This window comes from Phocoena phocoena, chromosome 18 (assembly GCF_963924675.1).
Source record: "Phocoena phocoena chromosome 18, mPhoPho1.1, whole genome shotgun sequence".
Taxonomy (NCBI): Eukaryota; Metazoa; Chordata; class Mammalia; order Artiodactyla; family Phocoenidae; genus Phocoena; species Phocoena phocoena.
Genome location: NC_089236.1, coordinates 25,022,947 through 25,050,337, shown reverse-complemented (window position 1 = coordinate 25,050,337; position 27,391 = coordinate 25,022,947). Strand labels below are relative to the sequence as shown.

General features: G+C 35.5%; 1 protein-coding gene across 1 annotated transcript in view; it reads left to right on the top strand.

The window, feature by feature from the left end:
* NAA16 (N-alpha-acetyltransferase 16, NatA auxiliary subunit) overlaps positions 1-27,391 on the top strand; it is a 64,054-nt gene that overhangs the window by 30,543 nt on the left and 6,120 nt on the right. Inside the window, exons 10-14 of the mRNA XM_065895998.1 lie at positions 10,550-10,622; positions 13,006-13,175; positions 13,508-13,660; positions 20,576-20,704; positions 26,615-26,828. Coding sequence (XP_065752070.1) covers positions 10,550-10,622; positions 13,006-13,175; positions 13,508-13,660; positions 20,576-20,704; positions 26,615-26,828 — 739 coding nt within the window. The remainder of the gene's footprint in view (positions 1-10,549; positions 10,623-13,005; positions 13,176-13,507; positions 13,661-20,575; positions 20,705-26,614; positions 26,829-27,391) is intronic.

Genomic DNA, 27,391 nt, shown 5'->3' with positions numbered 1-27,391 from the left:
TTCTTACATTAAAGTCTTTGATTCATTTTGCGTTCATTTTTGTATATGGTGTGAGGTGGGAGCCCAGCTTCATTCTTTTGCATGTGTTTGCCCAGTTTCCCAGCACCATTTGTTTTTTTTTTCCATTGAAAGTCTTGATATCCTTGTTGAAAGTAAATTGATCATAAATGTGAGGGTTCACTTCTGGACTCTCATTTCTGTTCCATTGATCTGTATGTCTGTCCTGAGGCTAGTATCACGCTGTCTTGATTACTGTAGCTTTGGGGTAAATTTTGAAATTAGGAAGTGTGAATCTTCCTAGTTTTTTTTTTTAATATTCTTTTGGCCATTAAAGATTTATTTTATTTCCATATGAATTTTACGATCAAGTTTTCAGCTTCTACAAAGAAGCCAGCTGGGATTTTATAGGGATTGCATTGAATCTGTAGATCGCTTTGGGAAGTATTTCCATCTTAACACTATTGAGTCTTTCAGTCTATGAACATTGGAAATTTTCCATTTATTTAGATTGTCTTTAATTTCTTTCAACAATTTTTTGTAGTTTTCAGTTTATAAGTCTTATACATCTTTTGTTAGATTTATTCCTAAGTATTTTATTTTTTTATGCTATGCTAGATGGAAGTATTTTCTCTTTTTTTATTATATAGTTTTAGATGTACATCCTGAAACTTATATAGGGCCAATTATAATTTGACATCGGTGTACACTATAAGTTGTTCACCACTACAAGCCTAGTTACCATTCATCACCATACAGTTGACCCCCCCACCCCACCTTCATCCATTTCACACCCACCGCCTATACCTAGCCTTCCCCTCTGGTAACCACTAATCTGTTTTCTGTGTCTGAGTTTGTTTTTGTTTTATTTTGTTTTATTTTTTTTAATTTTTTTTAAGATTCCACATATGAGTGCAATCATGTGACATTTGTCTCTGTCTGATTTATTTCACTTAGCATAATACCGTCGAGGTCCATCCATGTTGTTGCAAATGGCAGGACTTCATTATGGCTAAGTAAATAGTCCATTGTATATGTACATCACATCTTTATCCATTCATCCATTGATGGACATCTAAGTTGTTTCCATATTTTGGCTATTGTAAATAATCCTGCAGTGAACATAGGGGTGCATCTATCTCTTTGGATTAGTGTTTTTGTGTTCTTTGGGTTGGAATTTTTCTTAAATTTAGTTTTCAGGTTTTTTTATTGCTAGTATATAAAATACGGTAGATTTTTGTATATTGTTCTTATATTCTGTAACCTTGATGAACCTGTTTATTAGTTGTTATAGTTGGTGTAATGAATTTCTGTCATCTGCAGATAGAAAGTTTTATTTCTTCCTTTCCAGTTTGTATCCTTTTTATTCATTTTCTTGACTAATTGCCCTGTCTAGAACCTCCAGTCAGTGTTGAATAGAAATGATGAGAATTGACATTTTTGTTTTGTTCTTGATCTCAGTGGGAAAGCATCTAGTCTTTCTCCATTAAATATTGTGTTAACTATGGATTTTTTTGTATATGCCCTTTATAATGTTGAGGAAGTTCCCTCCTACTCCTAGTTTCAACAAACAGCATTTTTATTGTGAAAGGGTGTTAGATTGAGTCAAATGGTTTTTCTTTGTCTATTGAGATGATCATGTGTTTATTGTTTTTATTCTGTTGATACTGTATGTTACATTAATTGATTTTCAGATGTTAAACAACCTTGCATTAGTGGGATAAAACCCACTTGGTTGTGCTGTATAATTCTTTATATATGTTGCTAGGTTCAATTTGCTGGTATTTTATTAAGGATTTTTGCGTCTATATTTCTAACAGATACTGGACTGTAGTTTTCTTGTGATGTCTTTGTCTGGTTTTGATATCAGGGTAATAATGGCCTTATAATGAGTTGGGAAGTGTTCTCCCCTGTTCTGTATTTTTTTTTTTGAAAAGTTTGTGAAGATTGGTATTGGTATTAAATATTTGGTAGGATTTACCAGTGAAACTATCTGGGCCTGGACTTTTCTTTGTGGGTAGTTTTTGATTACCTGTTGAAACTCTTTACTTGTTATTGGTTTATTTATATCTTCTATTTCTTCTTATTTGGTTTCTGAAATTTGTGTTTCTAGAAATTTGTCCATTTAAGTTATCCAGTATTGGCATATATGTTCATCATATTCCTTTATAATCATTTTATTTCCAGTCAGTAGTAAGTAATGTCTCTTCTTTAATTTTTAATTTTAATAACTTGAGTCTTCTTTTTTTCTTGGTCAGGCACTTTTGTCAATCTTTTCCGAAGGCCAAGTTTTGGATTTGTTGATTTCCCCACCCTCCTTTTCTATTTTATTGGTTCCCAAATCTCATCTTCATTATTCCCTTACTTATGCTGGTTTTAGGTTTAATTTGCTCATCTTTTTCCAGTTTTTTTTTTCCTAACATGTGCTTAGTGTTCTGTATTTTGGTTTTTTACTTTGCAGATTTAATCGATGAGAAAAATGTTTTTTCTAAGGATAAAGATATATATTTGCACAGAAAGATACTGAGTAAAATCAGTTTTTATTTAATTTTAGTTCAACTGTCAAGGCTACAGTATATACATTAAAAAAATTGTTTTAGTGTTTTAAAAGAAACCAGAATGACCCTAAATAAGAGGTGGAGATTAATTCTGGGCTTCCATTTTCATCTATAATGGAAAGTACTTTGCAGTTTTGTTCTGTAGCTATTCACTATGTCAGACTATTGAATGAAGGCGGTGAATCATCAAGGTTTGCGTGGGTTGTTACAGGTGCATTTGATTCCATTGAAGCTGGACATCAGTGCACAGGTGCAGTGAATATGAGTAAGAACATGGAAATTGAGTACTTGATGAGACTGACTGGATGAAGCATAGATGTCTCAACAAAAACCGTATGGCTGTCCATACACAGGAAGGGGAGGTAGGCTGTTTCCCAGAGGACATTTTTTTGTGTTAAATCTGCCCATACTATGAAAATATTCCAAGATCCTCATTCAGTTAAAGAACATGTAGAGGTTTGTGTGCCCTTTAGAAACTGGTGACTGTAGACCCACAGAGTTACAAAAAACTTGGCCTGTTCAGTGGAGAAAGAGAATCATCATGAAATTCATTGGAATATTTCTACGGGAAGTACTAAATTGTTTGGCTGTTGTTAGTGGGAAACAACTATAATTTGTTGGTGGAGGTGGTGGGTAAGCTAGATTTTGATCCTGGAATATATTATCTGTAAGGTATCTTTGCTGCTTTCCTTATTTTTAATTAACTCAGGTAGGTATAACATTTGAGTTTTGTATCTGTTTACTACCTAACTGTAATTGTGAAGGTAAGTTAGGAAAAAAATGAAGCTAAACAGCATTATAAAAATGTTAGAATTCTGTTGTCATTGTAAAAATGGCTTCACAGTTACTAGTCAAGCAAAATGATTCTTAAAATGCTTCATTTCATATATACTTTTGGAAAACTAGGTGTTTCAGAAGGTAATACAGGGGAATAATTGGCAAGGAAAGCAAGAGTTTGATTTGTATTTCAGGGCAATATAAGGAATTTTTTTCTTAGATGCTCTAAGTAATAGAAGGACTACATTAAGAATGTTTCTTTGTGAGAATCCTGGATTTCTCACGAAAAGGAAAAAAATGAGTCAATAACAGTTCTATCTTTAAAAATTCCAGAAGGCATTATTTGCAGTGGTAACAGTATCAGAGTTAGTATTTTTCAGACATGCTGATCAACAGTTAATGGTAATTGTAATGATCATGAATTCATTTTGTTTGTTTAAAAACAGTTAAATTTTGGGAGAAGAAAATAAAAGCAAGTATTGGCTTGGCCAGAAAGTTCTTTTGGTTTTTCCCATAACATCTTACAGAAAAACCCGAACAAACTTTTTGGCCAACCCAATACTTTTCCTAGGTATTCCAATACCTAGGAAGGTATGACAGTATACTGTAATGTCTGCTGACATTTCCTTCACAATTTTTGCCAAATCTACATAACACCTATAGTGTTATTTTAAAAATATTTTTCAGTAAATTTGATTACTTTTTTGTTTTTCGTAAAAACCACAGATTTGTGCTAGTATCATTTTTATAAAACACATAAAATTAAAATCTAACTTAAAAAGTTTCAGTTGGTGAATTAGCTGTAATCATCTCTTGTTCCAGCATGGGCACCACTCTTTGGGAAATACTGGTATAGGGAAAGGAGCATTGCTTTGGAATCAGGCCTGGTTTGGAATCCTGACTCCATCACACATTTGCTTGAGCAACTACCTGAATCTGTTTCTGGATCATAAAGTTGGGGAAGATAATACTTAAGGAGTTGCTGTGTTCTTTAATTAAATGATAAAGTTTGTAAAGTGCTTGGTTCAGAGAGGGTTTTCAAGAACTGGTCGTTCTCTCACCATCCCCACCCATCACACCTCATCTCTGCAAGAAGTTACCTAGTTTCATTTTAGTGTCATAGTTCTTGGACAACTTATCTCTAGCTAGCTCCTTTGGAACCAAAATTGTCACTGTTAATTGTACATTTATTAGAAATTAATCCAGCAATTTTGGTCCTTGTTGATAAACTGTTGTGCTTAGTTTTCTAATTTGGGTTTTAAAAAAAATCTGAAAAGACAGTTTCAGTGCCTTTCATGTTACAGTAACATTTTAAATGGGATCTGTATTTATATTGTGAAAAATTGTGTATCAGATGTGGTTTGTAGGGCTTTGTCTTTAAGGGTAGTAAAGAATTCTTTTAACTCATACATAAGAAAAGCTGGATAAGGGCAGTAATTTAGGAAATTATCTACAATAGTCACAACATTTGCCCAGGTTAGATTTTATTAGCAGAAACAAAGCTTTTTCAATCCTGGTCAAATTATAACTGTTAGAAGAAAATGTTTAAATCAGGAGAAGGTGGTTGAACTTGGAAATTTTTTCAGTTCATAAAAATTTTTGACTGTATAATTTAAGCTATTTTGAGGCTTAAAGTTTTATTGTGATCTTAGATACCTAACAAGTGGATTGGCTTTCTTGATTTTAATTGGCAGCGGCAGATAGCTGTTTTCAACAAGAATAGCCATTACATGTTGTTTTGCAAGAAAGGAGTTGAATATACAGTTATATTGTATAATTGAATATAGTTATACAGTATACAATTATATAATTGAATTTACAGTTATGCAGTATTATTGAAATATAAATGGTAAGTAAACTTGAAGTAAAATGGGTCCTTTATACCTTAGTAAAACTCCTTAGACTAACTTTCATAGACAAGTTTGGAAAATTGAATTGTTCACTTAATTACTGAGTGAATGACTATAATATACATTTTTTAGATTCAATAAATATGCCTAATAAACCAGGAAGGACAGTGTTCTCTGCAATTTTTTTATTTAGGACATTTCATGTGAACTTTCCATTACCTTGATTTATTTCCCCAATTAAATCTTGTTTTGAAGTTCTGAAGCTGGAGATTCTATTTTATTCAGTAGTATTTTATACTCCTTTATGAAGAATTATGTGTAACTTCAGTATATATTTTGTTGTACTTTTTAAAATGATTAAAACTGATTTTAAAAATTTATTTCACCCTAGAGATGGAAAGGTACACCCTTATTTAAAGCTCTAGCTGTGGGTTTAGTAACTGCCAGTAGATGGCAGTGTAGGTTCATGGAAAACTATATCCTTCCATAAATTGAGTACTGAACGTTTTTTAAGTTACACATACTCTCAGTGAGATTGATCCTGGTGGGTTAAAAATGCCTATTACTTTTTTTAAAATAAATAAATATTTATTTATTTATTTATTTTTGGTTGTGTTGGGTCTTCGTTGCTGCACACAGGCTTTCTCTAGTTGCGGCGAGTGGGGGCTACTCTTCGTTGCGGTGCGTGGGCTTCTCATTGCGGTGGCTTCTCGTTGCGGAGCACGGGGTCTAGGCGTGTGGGCTTCAGTAGTTGTGGCACGCAGGCTCAGTAGTTGTGGCTCGTGGGCTCTAGAGCACAGGCTCAGTAGTTGTGGCAAAGGGCCTTAGTTGCTCCGCAGCATGTGGGATCTTCCTGGACCAGGGATCGAACCTGTGTCCCCTGCATTGGGAGGCGGATTCTTAACCACTGCGCCACCAGGCAAGTCCCTAAAAATGCCTGTTGGTTTTTATTTTGTTTTGTAGTAATAGTCTTATTGCAGCATTTTTAAAAATCAGTTCTCAAACTCTAGGGTATGTCAGAATTATCTGGCGGCTTGCTAAAAGCATTGCTAGACTCAGAGTTTCTGATTCTATAAATTTGGGGTTTGGTCAAAAATTTGCATCTCTAACAAACCACTAATGTTGCTAATGCTGACATTTATGATATTGACGGTGAGGATTTGCACTTTTAGAACCGCCTTTGTGTTGTTGTTTTGTTGCAGCAAAATACACTTAACATAAGGTTTACCATGTTGACCATTTTTAAGTGTACGGTTTAGTGGTATTAACTACATTCACATTTTTGTGCACACATCACCACCATCCATCCCCATAGCTCTTTTCATCTTGTATAACTGAAATTCTGTACCCTTTAAACAATAACTTTCTGTTTTTCCCTCCCTCTAGCCCCCGGCAACAACCATTATACTTTATGTCTTTATGATTTTGACAACTTTAAGTAAGCTGATATAAGTGGAATCATACAGTAATTGTCTTTCTGTGACTAGGTTATTTCCCTTAGCGTAACGTCCATGTTGTAGCACATTTCAGAATTTCCGTTTCAAAGCTTAATAATATCCCATTGTATGTCTGTACCACATTTGCTCATCCATTCATCCATCCATGGACACTTGGGTTGCTTCCACGTTTTGACTATTATGAACAATGATATGAACATGGATGTACAAATATTTCTTCGAGATCTGCTTTCAGTTCTTTTGGATATATAACCATAAGTGGAATTGCTGGATCATTTGGTAGTTGTATTTTTAACTTTTTGAGGAACTGCTGTATTGTTTTCCACAGCAGCTGTACCATTTTCCACCAGCAGTGCACAAGGGTTGCAATTTTTTTCACATCCTTGTCTACTGTTGTTTTCTGTTTTGTTTTGTTTTAAGGTAGCCATCCTCCTGGGTGTGAGGTGGCATCTCATTGTAGTTTTGAGTTGCATTTCCTTAATGACTAGTGATGTTGCACATCTTTTCATGTGCTTACTGGCTATTTGTATATCTTTGGAGAAATGTTTATTCAAGTATTTTATCAAACATTTTTGAATTGGATTTTTATTGTCGAATTTTAGTTCTCCATATATTTTGGGTATTAACCTCTTATCAGATACATGATTTGCAAATATTTTCTCCTATTCCGTGGGTTGCCTCTTTACTCTATGGATGGCATCTTGGTGTACAAATTTTTAAATTTTCATGAAGTCCAATTTGTCGGTTTTTTCTTTTGTTACCTGTGCCTTTGGTGTCCTATCCAAGAAATCATTGCCAAATCTAATATTGTGAAGTTTTTGTCCTATGTTTTCTTTTAAGAGTTTTATTGTTTTAGGTCTTACATTTAGGTCCTTGATTCATTTTGAGTTAATTTTTGTACACGTGGTATTAGGTAAGGGTTCACCTGCATTCTTTTGCATGTGGATATGCAGTTTTCCCAATACCATTTGTTGAAAAGACTTCTGTTTCTCCAGTGATTGGTCTTGACACCCTTGTCAAAAATCATTTGACCATATATGCGAGGGTTTATTTCTGGACTCTCTGTTCTATTCCATTAGTCTCTACATCTGTCTTTAAGCCAGTACCACACTGTTTTGATTCCAGTAACTTTGTAGTAAGTTTTGAAGTCAGGAGTGAGTCCTCTTGGTTTTGTTCTTTTTTAAGATTGTTTTGGCTCTTTGGGGTTCTTTGAGATTCCATGTTAATTTTAGGATGGGCTTTTCTTTTTCTGCAAAAAAAAAAAATGGCATTTGGATTTTGATGGAGATAATGTTGAATTTATAGATCTCTTTGGGTAGTACTGATATTTTAATAATATTAATTTTCCCAATTCATGAATATGGGATGTGTTACCATTTATTTGTGTCATCTTGAATTTTTTCAGCAATGATTTATAGTTTTCATTGTACAAGTTTTTCACTTCCTTGGTTAAGTTAATTTCTAAGTATTTTATTCTTTTTGATGCTGTTGTGAATGAAATTGCTTTAGTAATTTCCTTTTCAGATTGTTCGTGTGTGTAAAAGTGCAGCTGATTTCTGTGTATTGACTTTTTGTATCTTGCTGCTTTGCTGAGTTCATTTATTCTAACAGGTTTTTCTGTGAAATCGTTAGGGTTTTCTACTAGTAAGATCATATCATCTGCAGAGATAATTTTATTTCTTTCTTTACTATTTGAATACCTTTTATTTCTTTTTCTTGCCTTCCAGCAGTAGAACTTCCAGTACTGTGATGATAGATGTGATGAAAGCAGGCATCCTTGCCTTGTTCTTGATCATAGTGGAAATGTTTTCAGTCTCTCACCATTAAGTATGATGTTCATTGTGGGTTTTTCATATTTGGCATTCATTATATTGAGATAGTTTCCTTCTATTCATAGTTTGGTGAATGTTTTTATAAGGAAAGGGTGGTGAATTTTGTCACATACTTTTTCTGCAGCAATTGAGATAATCACGTGGGTATTTTTCCTTCATTTTGTTGATGTGGCAAGTTATATTGATCAATTTTTATGTTAAACCATCCTTGCATTCCAGGAATAAATTCCTCTTGGTCATGGTATATAATCCTTTTAATATGCTGCTGAGGCATGTTTGCTAGTATTTTGTTGAGGATTTTGCATCCATATTCATCAGGGGTGTTGGTCAGTAGTTTTCTTGTGGTGCTTTTGTCTGGCTTTTGTCTGGCTTTGGTATGAGAGTAATGCTGGCCTCAGAATGAGTTTGGAAGTGTTCCCTTCTGTTTGATTTTTTGGCAGAGTTTGGTATTAGTTTTTTAAATGTTGGGTAGAGTTCACCATTGAAGCCATTGGGTCTAGGGCTGTTCTTTGTTGGTAGGTTTTTTGTTTGTTTGTTTTTTAAATTAATTTTTATTGGAGTATAGTTGCTTTACAATGTTGTGTTAGTTTCTGCTGTACAGCGAAGTGAATCAGCTGTATGTATACATTATCCCCTCTTTTTTGGATTTCCTTCCCATTTAGGTCACCACAGAGCATTGAGTAGAGTTCCCTGTGCTATACAGTAGGTTCTCATTAGTTAATCTGTTTTATACATGGCAGTGTATATATGTCAATCCCAGTTTCCCAATTCATCCCACTTCCCCTTCCCCCCTTGGTATCCATATGTTTGTTCTCTGGTAGGTTTTTGATTTCTGGTTCAATCTCCTTACTAGTTATAGGTCTATTCACATTTTAATAATCATTCTTTTTAAACAGTCCTTTGCTTTAAAAATCTTATTAAAATAATACAGCATTATTGTGTTTTAAAAGAGTGTCCTCATATTCTACTACCCTAATCCATTTGGTCATATTTCCAATGAGTATGTATCTATACATATATGTTTTAGTGAAGTCATAATGTGTGTAACTTCTTTTCATGTTCTGTTTTTTATATGTTACTTACATATTTTCCCCCACTTTTAATGTGTACTGTCCCACCTATTCCTTATTGCCCTTCTGTCTAAGAGAATTATGCCCTACAATGCAACATTCTTGACAGAAAGAGATCATGTAAACCTGAGAAGTGTTTTAATTTGATCTTTTTTGTTTTTTTGACTGCTGTCAGTGGGATGGTTTTAAAATAATACTGTATTGGTCACATACTATTATAAGTTTTAATGGTTTTTCTTCACTTTTGACCTTTGTTTTTCTGAAGTTCGCAAATAGGGTGGTTATATTTTCTAACTCATTTTGAACAGGTAACATCAACAGACATTTAAAACAAGCCACGCATAGAAGCTACTTTTTTCCCCTGCCACTTCTAACTCATGTCACTTTTCTTTTGCACTTGCAGGGCATAGCATGTTTACAGTGTAGTGTATAATATTTCAGTCCTACCTAAGTGCAGCATTGGAATGAAAATCTATCAAAGGGACCACTAAAAACAAAGGTAGTTTAAGCATCTAGTTAGTTTACTTAACTTCTTCCATCAACTCACTGTATAATTTAGATGATTTCACTTGACTTTTTTGTAATGAGTGACATTTTAGAAAATCTGAATATATAATGGCTTACAACTTCACCCTGTAACAATGGGAAGCAAAAGGCAAATAAATTGTTGATAATAATATATTATACAGGTGTGTTCTTTGGCCAAAAAGAAAAAGAGTGTGTGGTAACTAGTGATGATTTGTCCATCAAAACCTGAAACTATTGATATTTATTGAGATGAGAAATTAATGAGATTCTGTTTTACTATTAATAAAGAGAGCAGTACGTTTTCTGTTTTTCTCATTTTCCCCCAACACAGGGAGTGGGGAAAAGCAGGCACCCCAATTTATAGTTAATTTATTGTACTGAAGTAAACTGTATATTGCTTCCAAATCTAATTTAATCCATAGTAAATAAAAATACCTTCATAAAATATTTTTAAATTGTAAAACTATGTTTCTTTAACAGATTTCTATAATCCAGGAGCTTGTTACTAATTATGAAGCCTCTCTGAAAACTTGTGACTTTTTTAGCCCTTATGGTAAGTTTAAATTAGATTGAGTTGAAATTTGATTACTCATTTCAATCCATTTTTAGTCACTAACACTATCTTATGTTTATTATGTATGTGCTACATGATAGCTGTTCCCTAAATAGTTTTTGAATTAGTGAATGAAATGAGAAGAACACTTGCAATCTTAAGTAATTAAAAATGTCCTAATCTTGTCAGGGGGGAGTTAACTCCATTTTAATATGAATAAACAAAATTGAGAGGTTGAGCAGCTTGACCAAGATCAAGTAGTTAGTTTATGTTCAAATGTATTTTTCCTGAATTCCTACTTCTTTGTTCTTTCTACTCTTATATTACTTTAAATCCTGTATAATTTGGTTCTTTGTTTTTCTGTTTGTAGGGGCATATGTAAATCAAGGCAGCTTTATTTAGAAAACACTCTAGAATGCTTTCAGTCATGCGAATGGTAACTTTGGTTTCTTCTTGCATCTTTTATTTGTTATCACCGTTTTGTTCTTGTTAGTTTGAATCAAATTTCACAATAAAATAACAGACACAGAAGTAAATAATGAACCCTCGTGTCCCCATCACCTAGCTTCTTTTATCAGTGTTTCACCAGTATTATTTGAAGTATCTTCTGTCGACTTTTTTTTCCTGGAGTATTTTTAAAGCAGACATACTGTTTCCCCTGTCAGTACCTTAGTATGCATCTCTAACTGTTTAAAACATTTAAACACAAGATGTAGCCACAGTGCTGTCTTACACAAAGTTAACTCTCATACCACAGTATCTAACACCCAGTCTGCATGCAAATTTTCCCAATTATTTAAAAAATTGTATAACTGGTTTATTTGAATATGGATCCAACTAAGGTCCACACTTTACATTTGATTGTTACGTCTCTGATATTCTTTTAATCTTGAGTAGTACTGTCCACTCCTTTCCCCCCTTTTTTTTTTTTAAAAAAAAAGGCTGTTTGTCGAAAGGTCACTTGTCTTGTGGAACGTACCATGTTTTGAATTTGGCTGATTGTCTTCTCATGGTATCATTTAATACATTTTGCTGTCATCCATACATCTTACAAAGCTCGAGTTAGATTTACCGACTTTTTTTTTTTTGGCCTTGCCGTGTGGCAAGTGAGATCTTAGTTCCCCAACCAGGGATTGAACCCATGCTCTCTGCAGTGGAAACATGGAGTCCTAGCCCCTGGAACGCCAGGCAATTCCCCTAGATTTACAGGCTTGATTAGATTCAGGTTCCATATGAATACTTCATATGTGACACTTTGTACTTCCTGTTATATCACATCTGAAGGCAGAAAACATTCTGGTTGTCTCTCTTTTTGTGATATTAAGATTGATCAGGGTTTTGATGTTTGTCAGCCTAATCTGCCCATTAAAAGTTCTTCATTGGCCTAATGATTTTTGCAGCCACTGAGAATCGTTGCGTTCATCCCTTATTTCATTCTAATCATCATTCCTTCTGCATTTATTAGCTGGAATTCTTATAGAGAAGTTTTTTTTATTAGTTATCTATTTTATACGTATTAGTGTATATATTGTCAACCCCAAGTAAAGAACTTTTCTTCATCAAATATTTGGTTCCCCTGAAATATAGTTTATATGAGAGGAGCAAGATAAATGCTTGGCTCTTTGCCTATGTTTATTATTTGTGTTTTAATTTTATGCTAATCTGTGTGTTTTCATTGTTGTCATTTCATTTGGTCATCTAGTCCAGGAGACCTTCTATGTTTTCTGAGGTGGCATGAGTAAATTCTCCTTTCTGCTCTTTCTACCTCATTTTATACCTGTGTGTCTTCCCTTCTGAAATCCATTTTGAGTGCTTGGTATTTCTTTATCTACTCTTCTGTAGCTTGAGTGTACAGAATGGGGAACCAGATGGAGCTCCGCTGATTCTGTGTGACCCATCTTGTCAGGAATGTGCCCTCCTAATACCCTTCAATTTTGGGTTTCCCTGATGTAGTGTCGAGGCCTACTTACAATGCTAAGTAAGCCCTGGCCATTCTTGCCTTTGTGGAAATTTTGCAGTGGTAGTTAGGGACATCTTTTCTTCAAGCTATTTTCCTTGACTTTTCCTGGACCTGCTGCCTTACGCTCTCAGCCTGAGAATTCGTAGAGTTAGATTGATTTACCTCTTTTCCCCAAACTGTTTCTTTGGAGTGAGGTATGGGTAGAAGCCTGTGAAACCAGCATCTTGTTTCTCTGTTTGGCTGCTACTTTTTGAACTTTACGACATGAAGTCATATCTCTTTCTGTTGAACTTGGTCATTTTTGCTGGATTTGTACTGCTTATTGTAATAGTTAATTTCAGTATGCATTGGGAGAAAGAAAGTATGTGAGTTGCTCTACTTTGCCTCATTCCCTGTAATGATGTTATATTTGTTTGGTTGCAGAGAATGGGGAGACAGAACCCCCAACGACACTACTCTGGGTTCAGTATTTCCTGGCACAGCACTTTGATAAACTCGGGCAGTATTCTTTGGCTTTGGATTATATTAATGCTGCAATTGCTAGTACTCCAACTCTAATAGAATTATTCTATATGAAAGCAAAAATTTACAAGGTAAAATCTTTGTCATGTTTTTTGAGTAGTTGAAGAATTTGGCCATTTTAAGAACGCTTGGAGTTCTTTCTGTGTAGAGATAACTTTTAGGACACCCTGGTAATCTATTCCTAATATTCTAATAATCCTAAGGAGTTTTATGTTATATAGTTGTATAGTCAGTATTAATAGTTTCATTCAGCTCTTAGTAAATATGAAGTGTAATGTATCTAAAGATTTCTAGATAAATTTGACAGAATTCTAATTTGTCTTTAAGAACTTTTTCCGTTATATTGTACCCATATTCTCTTAATCATAAACAGTGATTTCTTTAATACTTTCATTTCTTAAAGCATATAGGTAATCTCAGAGAAGCTGCCAAGTGGATGGATGAAGCTCAGTCTTTAGACACAGCCGATAGATTCATCAACTCCAAATGTGCAAAATATATGCTTCGAGCAAATATGATAAAAGAAGCAGAGGAAATGTGCTCCAAGTTCACAAGGGTAGGAAATAGCGTGTAATTGTCGGAGTTAGTAAAATTAAAGTTAAGTTCTGTGGTGATGTGTGAAGTTTGCTGCTGAAGTTCCTAAGAATTCACTTTTGTTATTATTTTTTAATCTTGTTTAGCTCACATCCTAAGTGTGGTTTCTTACTGTGGTTGATGTATGTGCTTGTGCTTCTGGTGGGAGATGATTAAAAAGCAATAACAGGAGCAAAATACCTTTATATAGAAATAAGCATTATGCCATACTTCAGTGCTTATATGCAAGATTTGATTTATTGTTCTTTTGTTTCACTAGTAATTTGTGACTGCTGTTTAATTTCTCAGTTACAGTGTCTTAACTTCATAAGAGCTCATAGAGTTCTTTCTCTGTAGAACTAACTTCTGAGGACTACTGGTCTCTGTGACATTAAGAATTTAAGTTCTTTCAAATTGTTAGGCTAAACATTTATTCCTTTGTTTCATCTTTCACCATCCTTTCATATCCTTTTCTACACAGACTTTCTGTTATATTGTAAAAACAGTACACGTTTATGGTTAAAAATATAAGGAGGCTAATGGAACAGAATAGAAAACTAATTCACACATATTTGGAAACTTGTTATGTATCAGAGGTGCTTTAAAAATCAGAGATAAAAGATACTGTTTGGATAATTATTTATTTGTGTTGAAAAAAGTAAAATGACATCCTTATCTTATACTGCACACAGATCAGCTACAGGTGGATTAAAGATCTAAAAGCAAACCTTTCACACTTTTGGAAGAAAGTATAGAAGTTTATCTTTAGGGCTCAAGGTAGGAAACATTTCTTAAGACACCAAACACATAAAGGTACAAGAGTAAAATTGATAAACTTGATTATATCAAAATTAAAGATAACGTATAACAAAAAATAATTATAAGCAAAATGACAAGGCAAACCATAGAATTGGAGAAGATATTTCCAACTCATATAAGAAGAAAAGAATTTATAAAGAAAGCCAGAGAATTCACTGAAATAGTTACACATTGAATGTAACATAGAGACATGAGAAAACCATGTTTCAAGTTTGATTTCCAAGTTTTAATTAAGATACTTCAAAATAAATAATTTATCTCTCCAAGTGCATTACATACAAAGTGGAGGGCTTTAGTGCTGGTGTTTGTAAGTAAGTTGTTTAGGATGAAAATAAGTTACCACTGTGCTCTGTGATGCTAATGTATCACTGATACAGCACCAGTGTACCACCTTGTTTAAATGTTAACTAGATTCTAGTTGTGTCTGGGTGTTAAGGGAAACCCCTTATAATTTAGAAGCCACAGAATAGCTTGAACTTTTGTGTGTGTGTGTGTGCCATACAAGGAGTCCAGGACAGCCAATGCTCAGAAAACCTGAACTCCTCCATACAGTTCAGCACAGCCTTTTTTATTTATTTTTATTTTTGCTGTGTTGGGTCTTCGTTTCTGTGCGAGGGCTTTCTCTAGTTGTGGCAAGCGGGGGCCACTCTTCATCGCGGTGTGGGGGCCTCTCACTATCGCAGCCTCTTGTTGCGAAGCACAGGCTCCAGACGTGCAGGCTCAGTAGTTGTGGCTCACGGGCCCAGCTGCTCCGTGGCATGTGGGATCCTCCCAGACCAGGGCTCAACTCCGTGTCCCCTGCATTAGCAGGCAGATTCTCAACCACTGCGCCACCAGGGAAGCCCTAGCTTGAAGTTTTATTGTGAAAATTTAACTACTTGCAAGAAAGATGTCATAGAAACATTAAATACACATACACACACAATACTCAATAAGAAAAAGATGAGACAATACAAATATGGGCAAAGGAGATGAATAATTAGTTCACAGAAGTAGAATATGGAATGGCCAAAAGATATCTTCATTAGTAATCAGGAAAAAAAACAATATATCATTTTTTACCCATGAAGTTACCCAGAAATTTAAGACTGACATTACTTGGTATTGGCAAATGGTATGTCATTCATACACACACAAACACACACATGCACACACATCTCACATACATATACCACATATCTGTGTTGTGTATATATTTATGATGAGAAAGAAACAACGTATGGCCTATGCATGTGATGTACATATACACATATAGGTTTAATTTTTCATTAAAAGCTACTACTTATGGACCATTTGTTGTTTCTCATCGTAAAAGAGCTTTTTTTTTTTTTAATTCTTAATTTATTTTTGGCTGTGTTGGGTCTTCATTGCTGCACATGGGCTTTCTCTAGTTGTGGTGAGCAGGGGCTACTCTTTGTTGCAGTGCGCGGGCTTCTCATTGCAGTGGATTCTCTTGTTGTGGAGCACGGGTTCTAGCCATGTGGGCTTTAGTAGCTGTGGTGCATGGACTCTAGAGCGCAGGCTCAGTAGTTGTGGCGCACGGGCTTAGTTGCTCAGTGGCATGTGGGATCTTCCTGAACCAGGGATCAAACCCATGTCCCCTGCATTGGCAGGTGGATTCTTAACCACTGCGCCACCAGGGAAGCCCTAGGTAGACTCTTTAAAACCCATGTTTTAGAATTGTGTAGTAGGATACAAACTAGTATTTCTAAAACTCATATGGCATAGGATCAACAGTAATTGTAAAGTAGCAGATGTAGTGGTGGTGCAGAGTATTAGCAAGAATGATGGTAATGATCAAGGGGTCAATCAAGAAGAAGATATAACAATCGTAAACATATATGTACCCAACATAGGAGCACCTAAATACATAAAGCAAATATTAATAGACATAAAGGGAGAAATGACAGTAACACAGTAATAGTAGGGGACTTTAATACCCCACTTACATCAGTGGACAGATCATCCAGACAGAACATCAGTAATGTTCTAAATCATTTCTGAATGCTTTCTAAAGCTGAAAGCATTTCCTCTAAGGTCAGGAGCAAGACAAGGATGCCCACTGATGCCACCTTTATTCAGCATAGTATTGGAAGTTCTAGCCACAACAATCAGACAAGAAAAAGAAATAAAAGGAATCCAATTTAGAAAGAAAGTAAACTGTAATTGTTTGCAGATGACATGATACTATATATAGAAAATCCTAAATGTACCACCAGAAAACTGCTAAAGCTCATTAATGAATTCAGTTGCTGGATACAAAATTAATATACAGAAATCTGTTGCATTTCTATACACTAACAACAAACTATCAGAAAGAGAAATTAGGGAAGCAATCCCATTTACCATAACATCAAAAAGAATAAAATACTTAGGAATAAACCTATCCAAGGAGGTAAAAGACTTGTACTCAGAAAACTGTAAGACACTGATGAAAGAAATTGAAGAGGTCATAAACAGATGGGAAGATATATTGTGTTCATGGATTGGAAGAATTAATATTGTTAAAATGACCATACTACTGAAGGCAATCTATAGATTCAGTGTAGTTCCTATCAAAATACCAAGGGTATTTTTTTCACAGAACTAGAACAAATAATTTAAAATTTTTATGGAAACTCAAAAGACGCTGAATAGCCAAAACAAGCTCCCTGACTTCAGACTGTACTACAAAGCTACAGTCATCAAAACGGAATGGTATTGGCACAAAAACAGACACATAGATCCGTGGAACAGAATAAAGCCCAGAAATAAATCCCACACACTTATGGTCAATTAATCTACAACAAAGGAGGCAATAATATACAGTGGAGAAAAGACAGTCTCTTCAGTAAGTAGTGCTGGGAAAACTGGACAACTACATGTAAAAGAATGAAATTGGAACATTCTCTAACACCGTGTACAAAAATAAACTCGAGATGGATTGAAGATCTAAATGTTAGACTGGAAACCATAAAACTCCTAGAAGAAAACATAGGCAGAGCACTCTTTGACATAAATCATAGCAATTTTTTTGAATTTGTTTCCTAAAGCAAAGGAAATAAAAGCAAAAATAAACAAATGGTACCTAATTAGACTTAAAAGCTTTTTCACAGCAAAGGAGACCATCGACAAAATGAAAAAACAGCCTACTGAATGGGAAAAAAGATTTGCTAATGATGTGACTCATAAGGGGTTAATATCCAAAATAAACAGCTCATACAACTCAATGTCAGAAAAACAAACAACGTGATGAAAAAATGGGCAGAAGACTTGAATAGACATTTTCCAAAGAAGACATACAGATGGCCAGCAGGCATATGAAGAGATGCTCAATGTTGTTAATCATCAGAGAAACGCAAATTAAAACCACAGTCAGGTGTCACTGCACACCTGTCATAATGGCTGCCCTCAAAAAGACCACAAATAAATGTTGGTGAGGATGTGGAGAAAAGGGAACACTGTTGGTGGGAATCTAAACTGGTGCAGCCAGTGTGGAAAACAGTATGGAGGTTTCTCAGAAAAAATAGAAATACCATATGACCCAGCAGTTCCACTCCTGGGTATAAATCCAGAAACAAATGAAAACACTGATTCGAAAAGATACACGCACCCTAATGTTCATAGCATTATTTACAGTTGTCAATATATGGAAGCAACCAGTGTCCATCAACAGAAGAATGGACAAAGCAGATGCAGTATATATGTATATACAATGGAATACTACTCAGCCATTAAAAAGAATGAAATTTTGCCATTTGCAACAACATGGATGGACTTGGAGGGTATTATGCTAAGTGAAGTAAGTCAGACAGAGAAACACAAATACTGTATGATACCACTTATATATGGAATCTAAAAAATAGAGCTAGCGAATATAACAAAGAGGAAACAGACTCTCAGATATAGAGAACAAATTAATGGTTACCAGTGGGCCGGGAAAGAAGGGGACAGGGGCAAGATGGGGGTAAGGGATTAAGAGATACAAACAATTGTGTCTAGAATAAATGAGCTACAAGAATATATTGTACAACACAGGGAACGTAGCCAATATTTTATAATAACTGTATAAATGGAGTATAACCTTTAAAAATTGTGAATTACTGTTATACACCTATAACAAATTATTGTACACCAGCTATATCAATAAAAAAAGGATGATGGGTATTAGAGAAAAATAAAATTAGGAAAATAGTAGTACTGTTTATGTTCATATAGCACCTAATCCCATGTAAAATCACATGACATTTTACAGCAAGGTAATTAAGGCTCTGAAGAGGTTACTTGAATCATCTTTGGTCACATAGTCAGTAGTACTGGGGCTCAAACTCTTCAATGCCCTTTCCACTGTGTCACAATTTTGAAGATTAGAAATTAGAAGAAAGTCCAAGAGTAGATGTAAAAGCAGTGATGCTTGTAGAGAAAAGTACCCCCTGGAAGGCCAAGCTAGATTAGAAATAAAGTACAATTAGAAACGAGTATATAAAACTTCTTAAGTTAAATAAATTCAGTGGTTTAAAAAGAATAAAAAACAGAAAACACCCACACAGCAAATCACAGCCGACTCGGATATGTCTGAAAAGGCCCAGAAGAATGAAGGGGAAGAAAGAAGGGGAAAGGTTGGCTGTTTGAGGAGAGTAGTCCTCAAAGTCTGGGGCTCAGCTTGCTCATCGTAATCATCTCCGATCATCCACTCTTGACGAGTTGCTGTGGCGTGTGGAGAGCCTGTTAGTGTATCCATACTGCTTCACTGGCCAGGCGTGTCCCTAATGTGTGGTGGATAACAGTGAACTGGGGGAGGAGAATTGCTAATGACTCTGGTGATCAGTTTATATCTGCTTGGTAATAAGTGAGTGAAGTGCTCATATTTCCGCCTTGCAGATTTTTCACAGTTTAGAATGTTTGTAGAGTTGTTGATGCAAGTTGGAAAGTTCTAGTTAGTAAAGTTTTGAAATGAAAAATGATGTAGATTTCTCATAAACATATGTAGTCATCAAAAAATGGAATATATATGCAGCCCTAAAGATGACATAAAATATCACCATAATTTCCTTTACCCAGAGATAACTGGTTTTTATACTTGAATTCTGAAAATTGAACTGATAACTCACAATGGGTGTGAAAGAGAAGTGAATATTAAACTTATATAAATGTACCCATATTTTTACTGTCTTTCCTGGGGTCACATAAAGTATATTTTAAATAACTGTTCTAAGTTGTGACAAAACTCCAGTGCCCCTGCGCTGAAACTAGGCACTCTATGTCTTACACTCTTCTAGAATACACACTGAGCCTGAGTTAACAAATATTCTTTTTTTTTTTTGTGGTACGTGGGCCCCTCACTGTTGCGGCCTCTCCCGTTGCGGAGCGCAGGCTCAGCGGCCATGGCTCACAGGCCCAGCTGCTCCGCAGCATGTGGGATCTTCCCGGACCGGGGCACGAACCCGTGTCCCCTGCATTGGCAGGTGGACTCTCAACCACTGCGCCACCAGGAAAGCCCCACAAATATTCTTTTTTTTTTTTTTACAAATATTCTTAATAAATTCCATTATTTGGTTTTGTCAGCCCACTGCAAAGAGTTGGCATGGAACAGGACATGCTGTTAGAAGCAGACACATGGGTACAAAGGAAGTGACAACTGATAGCCTGACGTGGAGGGAGGAGACTTGGGAAACTGAAAAGCAGGCTTGGAACTACTAGTAAGCGATTTGAAAATGATGTTGTAAATAGCAGTGATCCTAAGTTGGCAAGGAAAGATTAAGTAAGTAGCTTTTGCTTAATAGACAAAAGATAGGCAGTGCTTCTTAGGATTACTGTCTTAAATAGATTGAGCAAAAGCTTTGGTGTTTAAAACTTAGCTTCAGTAATCTGCAGTCTTTTCTATGTAGGTTGTTGAATATCTCAACAGAGCTGGAAAATAAGACATGTAATTTTAAGTTGATAGCCTTTTGGAAGCACATGGATATATTTGTTATATAATTTGTTAATACTATTTATTGTCATAATAATCCTTGTAGACATAGTTGTAGAAGAGAAAATGAGATTTTTAGGATCTCTTTTATTTGTTTGCTTCCTTTATTTATGATTGCTTCCATTTCAGGAAGGAACGTCTGCCATGGAAAATCTAAATGAGATGCAATGTATGTGGTTTCAAACAGAATGCATTTCAGCTTATCAGCGTTTGGGAAGATATGGGGATGCTTTGAAAAAATGCCATGAAGTAGAAAGGGTAAGTTAATAGAGTTTCGGCTTTATTTTTCTCCTGTAAGGTGACAAAAAAAGCAGGTAGATTTCTACATGGGATCATCTACCTCTCATAACTACTTTGGAAACTTCATTGTGAAAAAATTCTTGATCTTTAGCCTTTCAAACATTCAGAAGTTGTGAATAAATGATTGCTTTCTTTTGATCCTCAAATGGTTATGATTTCGACATGTCTGCATACTTTTGCCTGAAGGAAGAAGGAAAAGATTAGTAAGTTATTGTTGCTATTATTAACGTATACTCAAAACTCCTGTTCCCTGATCGGCCATTATTGATTTTCACCTCTAGCCTAGAAAGGTGCACAAGCTGATGGCCACCTCTCTCCTCTTTATGTCAGGATCTGCTCTATAGTCAGCCTCTCTCCAGTTTGTCTTCCCAGGATATTTGTTCTCACATTCAGCACTTTGTACACAATGTGTGGCTGGTTTGCAAGCTTATTTTATTACTTGCTAGGATTATGTGTGTGATGTGCCTTAGTAAGGGGACTTTTCTTTTCCTTGTGTGTGAATTTTTGTTTTCCTGTTCTTTGTCATCTCTGAAGCACTCTCCTTCCAAATGGACCACAGGAGGAAAAGAGCCACAAATGCACCCCCGAGGCAGCCCTCAGCAGCCCTCAGCTGGGGGTCACTCGGCAGCACTGTCCCAAGCTGACGCAGTATAGAGCCACAGGCGTCGTAGCCAGGTGAGCCTGATGTCTGCACTCTGGCAGTCACTTTGGCCTTTTTCCCACATGAAACTTCTGAGGTTGCCCAAAAGGAAGGCTAAATCTTAGGGGGTGGCTTTGGTTGGGAACTGGAACTAGGATTCTACCTGAGCCCTTTTAGAAATAGCTTAGTTTTTGCTTTGCTTTGTTTTGTTTTGTTTTTTTCCTTTTTAAGCCTGGGCTTGATGGCTGGATTGCTGGGGAAAATCCTTCTCATCTTCTTGGAAAATATAAAGCCTTTGGATGATATATTCAGGCAGTATCCAAGCATTCTAAGTTTAAGTCAGGCTCTTATTTCTGTGACAAAACCTAGATCACTAGCTTGTTTCGACACTCCTAGATGATGGTCACTCTAAAAGCATTCCGCTTGTTACTAAGGAACAACATTTTTATTAACCAGGACGTTCTCAGGGAGTGGTAGATTGTTTCCTGAGTGAACAGCCTACTCGGCACGTATGGACCAGTAATTCCAGCGAGACCATAATTAGAAATTTATCAGATTTTCTGTGAAAGTCAAATTTGAACACCTAGAGACCATCATGAACTCTTCCAGCTCTAGTCCCATTCCTCCTAACATTAGGAACTGTACTACTTTATTCTTTTTAATATTTTTTGAAGATTGTTAGGCTATGATTACTAGCTATTCCATTACTAAGTTTCATTCCCCTGCGTTTTCAGTGATTTTGAACTCCTGCAGTTGAACCCTTGACCAGAGTGGGCGTTGGGGTGCCGGTGCTGTGTGAGGTTGAGAATCCCTCTGTGCCTTCTCGTTGGCTCTTTGTATGTGTGGTGCCTACTTATCCGTGGTTCTGTATCCATGGATGCAGCCAACCATGGATTGTGTAGTACTGTAGTATTTACTGTTGAAAAAAATTCACATATTGGTGGGCCTACGTGGTGGTGTTCAAGGGTCAGCTGTACCTCCAGTTCAAGAAACATGTTTTGACTGGTAGAAAGCATTTTTGAAGGAAAAAAAATTAGAGGAAATCATTGGTTATCAGAGATTAAAACATGGTAGAAATCATCACCCTCTGGTCATGGTATATAACTGTTATTGCTAGAAACTTTACAAAGCGTCTTTAGGGTTTGCTGTTGGTGCTTGAAAATATAACCAGAAGCAGATAAGTAAGAAAAGGTCCTTCATATTCCACTTGTAAGCTAGTCTTTATAGTGAATAATTTATACTAAAAAGTAAATATTATAAGACTTAGCTCTTCTAGTGGTTATGTGTAAAAACATTAGTGTATAGTACAAATAGGATGATTAAATGTTTGCTGACTAATGCTTCTGAAGTTAATTTCTAATAAAATTAATATAATCTAAAAGAAAATTCTTGATATAACTGTAAGGATTTACGAGTAATTACAGAAATCAAAGATACAATAGCTATCTGTTTGAGTTACTTTTGTGCCTAGGTTTTAACTGTTTTAGTAAAGAAATGAGCACCTTTCAGATATAAAATTTTGCAGTTGACCTTCTAAATAAAAGGTCATTGAATAGAGAAATAAGTTCCAAGAAGGGCTAAGTCCTTCTCCCTTCGAGAATTCATTCAAGAGTTCTTTCACTGAAGGCAGTTTCAGCTTAGGACATACTGCTGTATGCTCTTACTAATTGGATTTGAAACATTAGATTTCTAGAATGGTCCACTGTAGTACTTCTTCTGCCTTCATCTTGCCCCCCTTACAGGATTTTAGGATTATATATAAAGATGATGTAGTCCAACCCAATCCGATGTTTAGAACTTGTTTTATTAAACATAAGACAAAATGACCACCTTCAAAGTATTGACTCTAAACTTGTGTTCAGAATAATATTTTTAACTATTTTATCTTTCAAGAATTGAGCTTTCTTTTCCTTTTTCTTCAGGTGATTAGTTTCTCATTATTTTAGTGTGTTGATTTATATCTGAAACAGGAACAATGTATATTTCTAAAACTTTTTGATAAGATCTAAGATTTCTGATAGATCAAAACCATAGGAAGTTCATAAATTTATCTTCTAGTGCATCTTAATCTTTATCAAATTGACATGTGCTTTTATTTTTTAAAATTTATTTATTTTAATTAATTTATTTTTGGCTGCTTTGGGTCTTCGTTGCTCCGCGCGGACCTTCTCTAATTGTGGCGAATGGGGGCTACTCTTGGTTGCCATGCGTGGGCTTCTCATTGCGGTGTCTTCTCTTGTTGCAGAGCACAGGCTTTAGGCGCGCAGGCTTCAGTGGTTGTGGTGCGTGGGCTCAGTAGCTGTGGCTTGCAGGCTCTAGAGCACAGGCTCAGTACTTGTGGCGCACGGGCTTAGTTGCTCCGTGGCATGTGGGATCTTCCCAGACCAGGGATTGAAGTCAGTCATGTTCCTTGCATTGGCCGGCGGATTCCTAACCACTGTGCCACCAGGGAAGTCCTGACACATGCTTTTATAACAACCGATTTTCTATAAAGAAAATAGAGTTGCTTATTGCCCTAGTTGGTCTAGTTATTATTATTTCTTAAGTCCAGAGATTTTTGTAGCCTTTCTATGTATGAGCTCCTATTAGTCTCCTGCAGCAACTCAGAAGTACTGGGTGGGAGAATCTGGGTCAGAAGAGAAGGTCTAATAGGAAATTCCTAAAGAAAACCGTACTTTTAAGCTGTGAATAGCATTTCTTAATTTTTTGAAGACTTGTCTTACTTTGATACAAGCCTAATTTTGACAACTTAAGCAATTCCTGCCAGCATTCCTGCCACATTTTCCCTCACCCCCAAAAGAGAGAACTAGTGTTCATGATGAGGGGGAAAGTGAGTTAAGGCCATAGGCTGTATGTTAAAATTAGGGTGCCTAATTTCTGCAATGACCTAAGTGACCATATCACGTTCATGTTTGGCTGAAGTGCAGGGAAGGTAACTTTACCTATTTGCCTGTTTTTGTTATCTAGTATATTTTTATGTTTTATAAATTTGGAGACTTAAACATCACCCCAAGGTAGTTCTAGGGAGATCTTCGTGGTAATGGACTAGTTCTTTATCTTGATTGTGGTGGTGGTTACACAAATCTACACACGATAAAATCACATGGAACTATACACACACATTAAGCCAATGTTAGGTTTTTGTTTTGATAGTTACTATAGGATGTAACCTTGTGGGGAAACTGAGGGAAGAGTATATGAGACATCTCTGTACTATCTTTGCAACTTCCTTTACCTATAATTATTTCAAAATTAAAAGTTAAAAAAGAAAATCAACCTAAGATTATTTAATTGTTTTTAAGTAGGAGTATGCCATTCCTGAGCAGGTTCCTGAGACACAGGGCTTTCAGTGGAAAAACTGAGAAAGCCTCAGACAAACTGGGATTAAGTTGGTTACCCTATTTATGGAAGACATTAACTGGAGAGAGGCAGCCTATGGGCTGTTACTGATAAAGAGGCGGCTTAAATGTTTGTGGTTCCATATGGCTCCCTCTGAGACTTGACTTAAATCTATGTCTACTAATGCTATAGGAATATCTCTTGAAACTTGTGTCTGCCTTTTTACACGTAAATGTTTCTCACCCTTAAAAAAAGGTCCTGTAATCTCTTAGATGCTTTCATCTCATTATGTGTGCCATGATTTTGGGCACTGCCATTTTTCCTCAGTCAGTTGTATTGAATTTTAAGATATTATAGTGCTAGATATAACTTGATTTATATTAGCCGTGACAACTATGTAATTCCTTGATTTAAAAAAAGTTTATGTTATTATTTGTCTTATTAATGGGAGGAATGCAACTTTCAAATATAACATTAAAGCATGATTCTTGAACTAGGAAATATAAACTAATTTAAAATGTTCATTTTTTTTTCTTCCCCATTTCTTTCCTTCACAATGTATACTTTTATTCTTTTTATCTTAGTATTCTTCCCTTAAAGTCTCAGGTACTTACTGTAATTCTGTGTATAGTGTATTTCTAATTACCAAGATAACTAAAATTATCAAATGATATGGACAATTACTAATGTGTTCTCTGCACAGTGAGTTACTAGGCCTCCGGGACAGAGGGAAAATGAAGTAGTAGCAGAGTTTGATCTGTGTTTGTGTAATGAATCATTCATTTTCCTATATATTTTTGGCGAAGCTAAAATAGGGGAAAAGAAAGAAGATGGAGGTAGAGATGCATGTAGGGAAGAAAATAAAAGTATAAATTGTTTTGTCAGAGGATTAGTTGTCTTTTTCCCTGTAGGGGATTAGTTCTTAACCCTTTTTGGGCCACGGACCCTTTGAGAATTGGATGAAAGCCTCAAGCTCTCTCCTTAGGAAAATGTTATTAGGTTTGTTTATACGTAGACTCCAGATTAAGAACTTTTGCTAAAATGGAATGTAAGTAGATAAATGGGAGTTTAACGAGTGAGAGAAAACCATAATGCTCTGCGTTTGTAAAGCAGTTTACTGTTCAGAATGAACTTTAAAATAATTATTTGATCCCTTAGCAACCTTATGAAATTAGCTGTATATATTGATATTTCTTTATTCCTAACTTAGGTTAAATAATTGAGGCTCTAGGAAATTAACAAGTCACACGAAAGATAAGCAGCTTCTCTCCTGAGTTGGCAAATATTGTGCTTATTGAATGTCTGCTGTGCTAGACCCTGTGCCGGGTAGTGGGGATGGATATGATAGGCTTGTCCTTGAAGGGCTCTTGGTTGAGTAGAACCGTCTAATTTGTAGACATTCAGTGTGAACCTATATATATTTAGTCTCCGTTCAGCTCTGTTTAACTCTGCGTTGCTGATTTTGGGGGGAATACTGAGAAGTATTTCATTAAAATGAAAATATCAGTATGTTGTAATTTCCAGGTTTAAAAAATAACCTGATCATCTGACTTTAGTTCCCTGACCAGGGTTGAATTCGGGACTGGCAGTGAAAGCGCTGAGTTCTAACAACTGGACCAACAGGGAATTCCCTTCATCTGACTTATTTCATAGAAACTGAGTATCATAATAAAACATGATGTATAGGGAATTGGCATGGATCATAGGAAGAGAAACTTAAGTTTAATGCAAAGAACATCTTGAGGTCCTTCATATGTTAAACACTACAGAGGGCAACTAAGTGAAATTGTGACTGCTTACATATCTTTCGGGCTTTTTATGATTTTCTTTTCAAAAGTAGACATTATTGACATAAACGTAAGGGATAATTTTGTGGTTTTGTTTTTAAGCATTTTTTTGAGATAACCGACGATCAATTTGACTTCCATACTTATTGCATGAGAAAGATGACCCTTCGTGCCTACGTTGACCTTTTGAGATTAGAAGATATACTCAGGAGACATGCCTTCTATTTCAAGGCCGCTAGATCAGCTATTGAAATATATTTGAAATTGTATGATAATCCCTTGACCAATGAAAGCAAACAACAAGAAATAAATTCAGGTAACTGAAAAGGGACTTGCTTAAAGAGATTTGAAAAGAACACAAAATTTCAGAACATCATTAACATAATGATGAAAAAGTATATTATCAGATGGATGTGAAGACAACATTAGATAACTGATAATACCTGAAAAAGTGGGGGGAAGACTTAGAAAAAGTCGACAGGATGATGTCCTGTAGCTGATGCTTCTAAATTACCCTAATGGAATGACCTGCAGTCATTCTAATTTTTATCGTCGGTAGGGCCCATTCAGGAAAAATAGAAATGTTTATGGGCTGTTTTTTTTTTTTCTTAAATAGGAATTGAAGATAGTTTTGAGCTTTTTAGGGGAAAAATATATATATTTGTACAACTTCGAATACCTACTTGATTGAAAATAATAATGCCAATGAGAATATCTGTATAGAGCCTTTTATTCACTAAAATGTTGATATCTAAGAATATTTGAGAAATTACATGGAGGCAAATTTCTGATCAGATCACGGGTGTTTATGTGCATTGCACTTATCCTTGATATATTCATATTCCAAGAGGATAGTCATCAGCCCCACTTTATACAGTT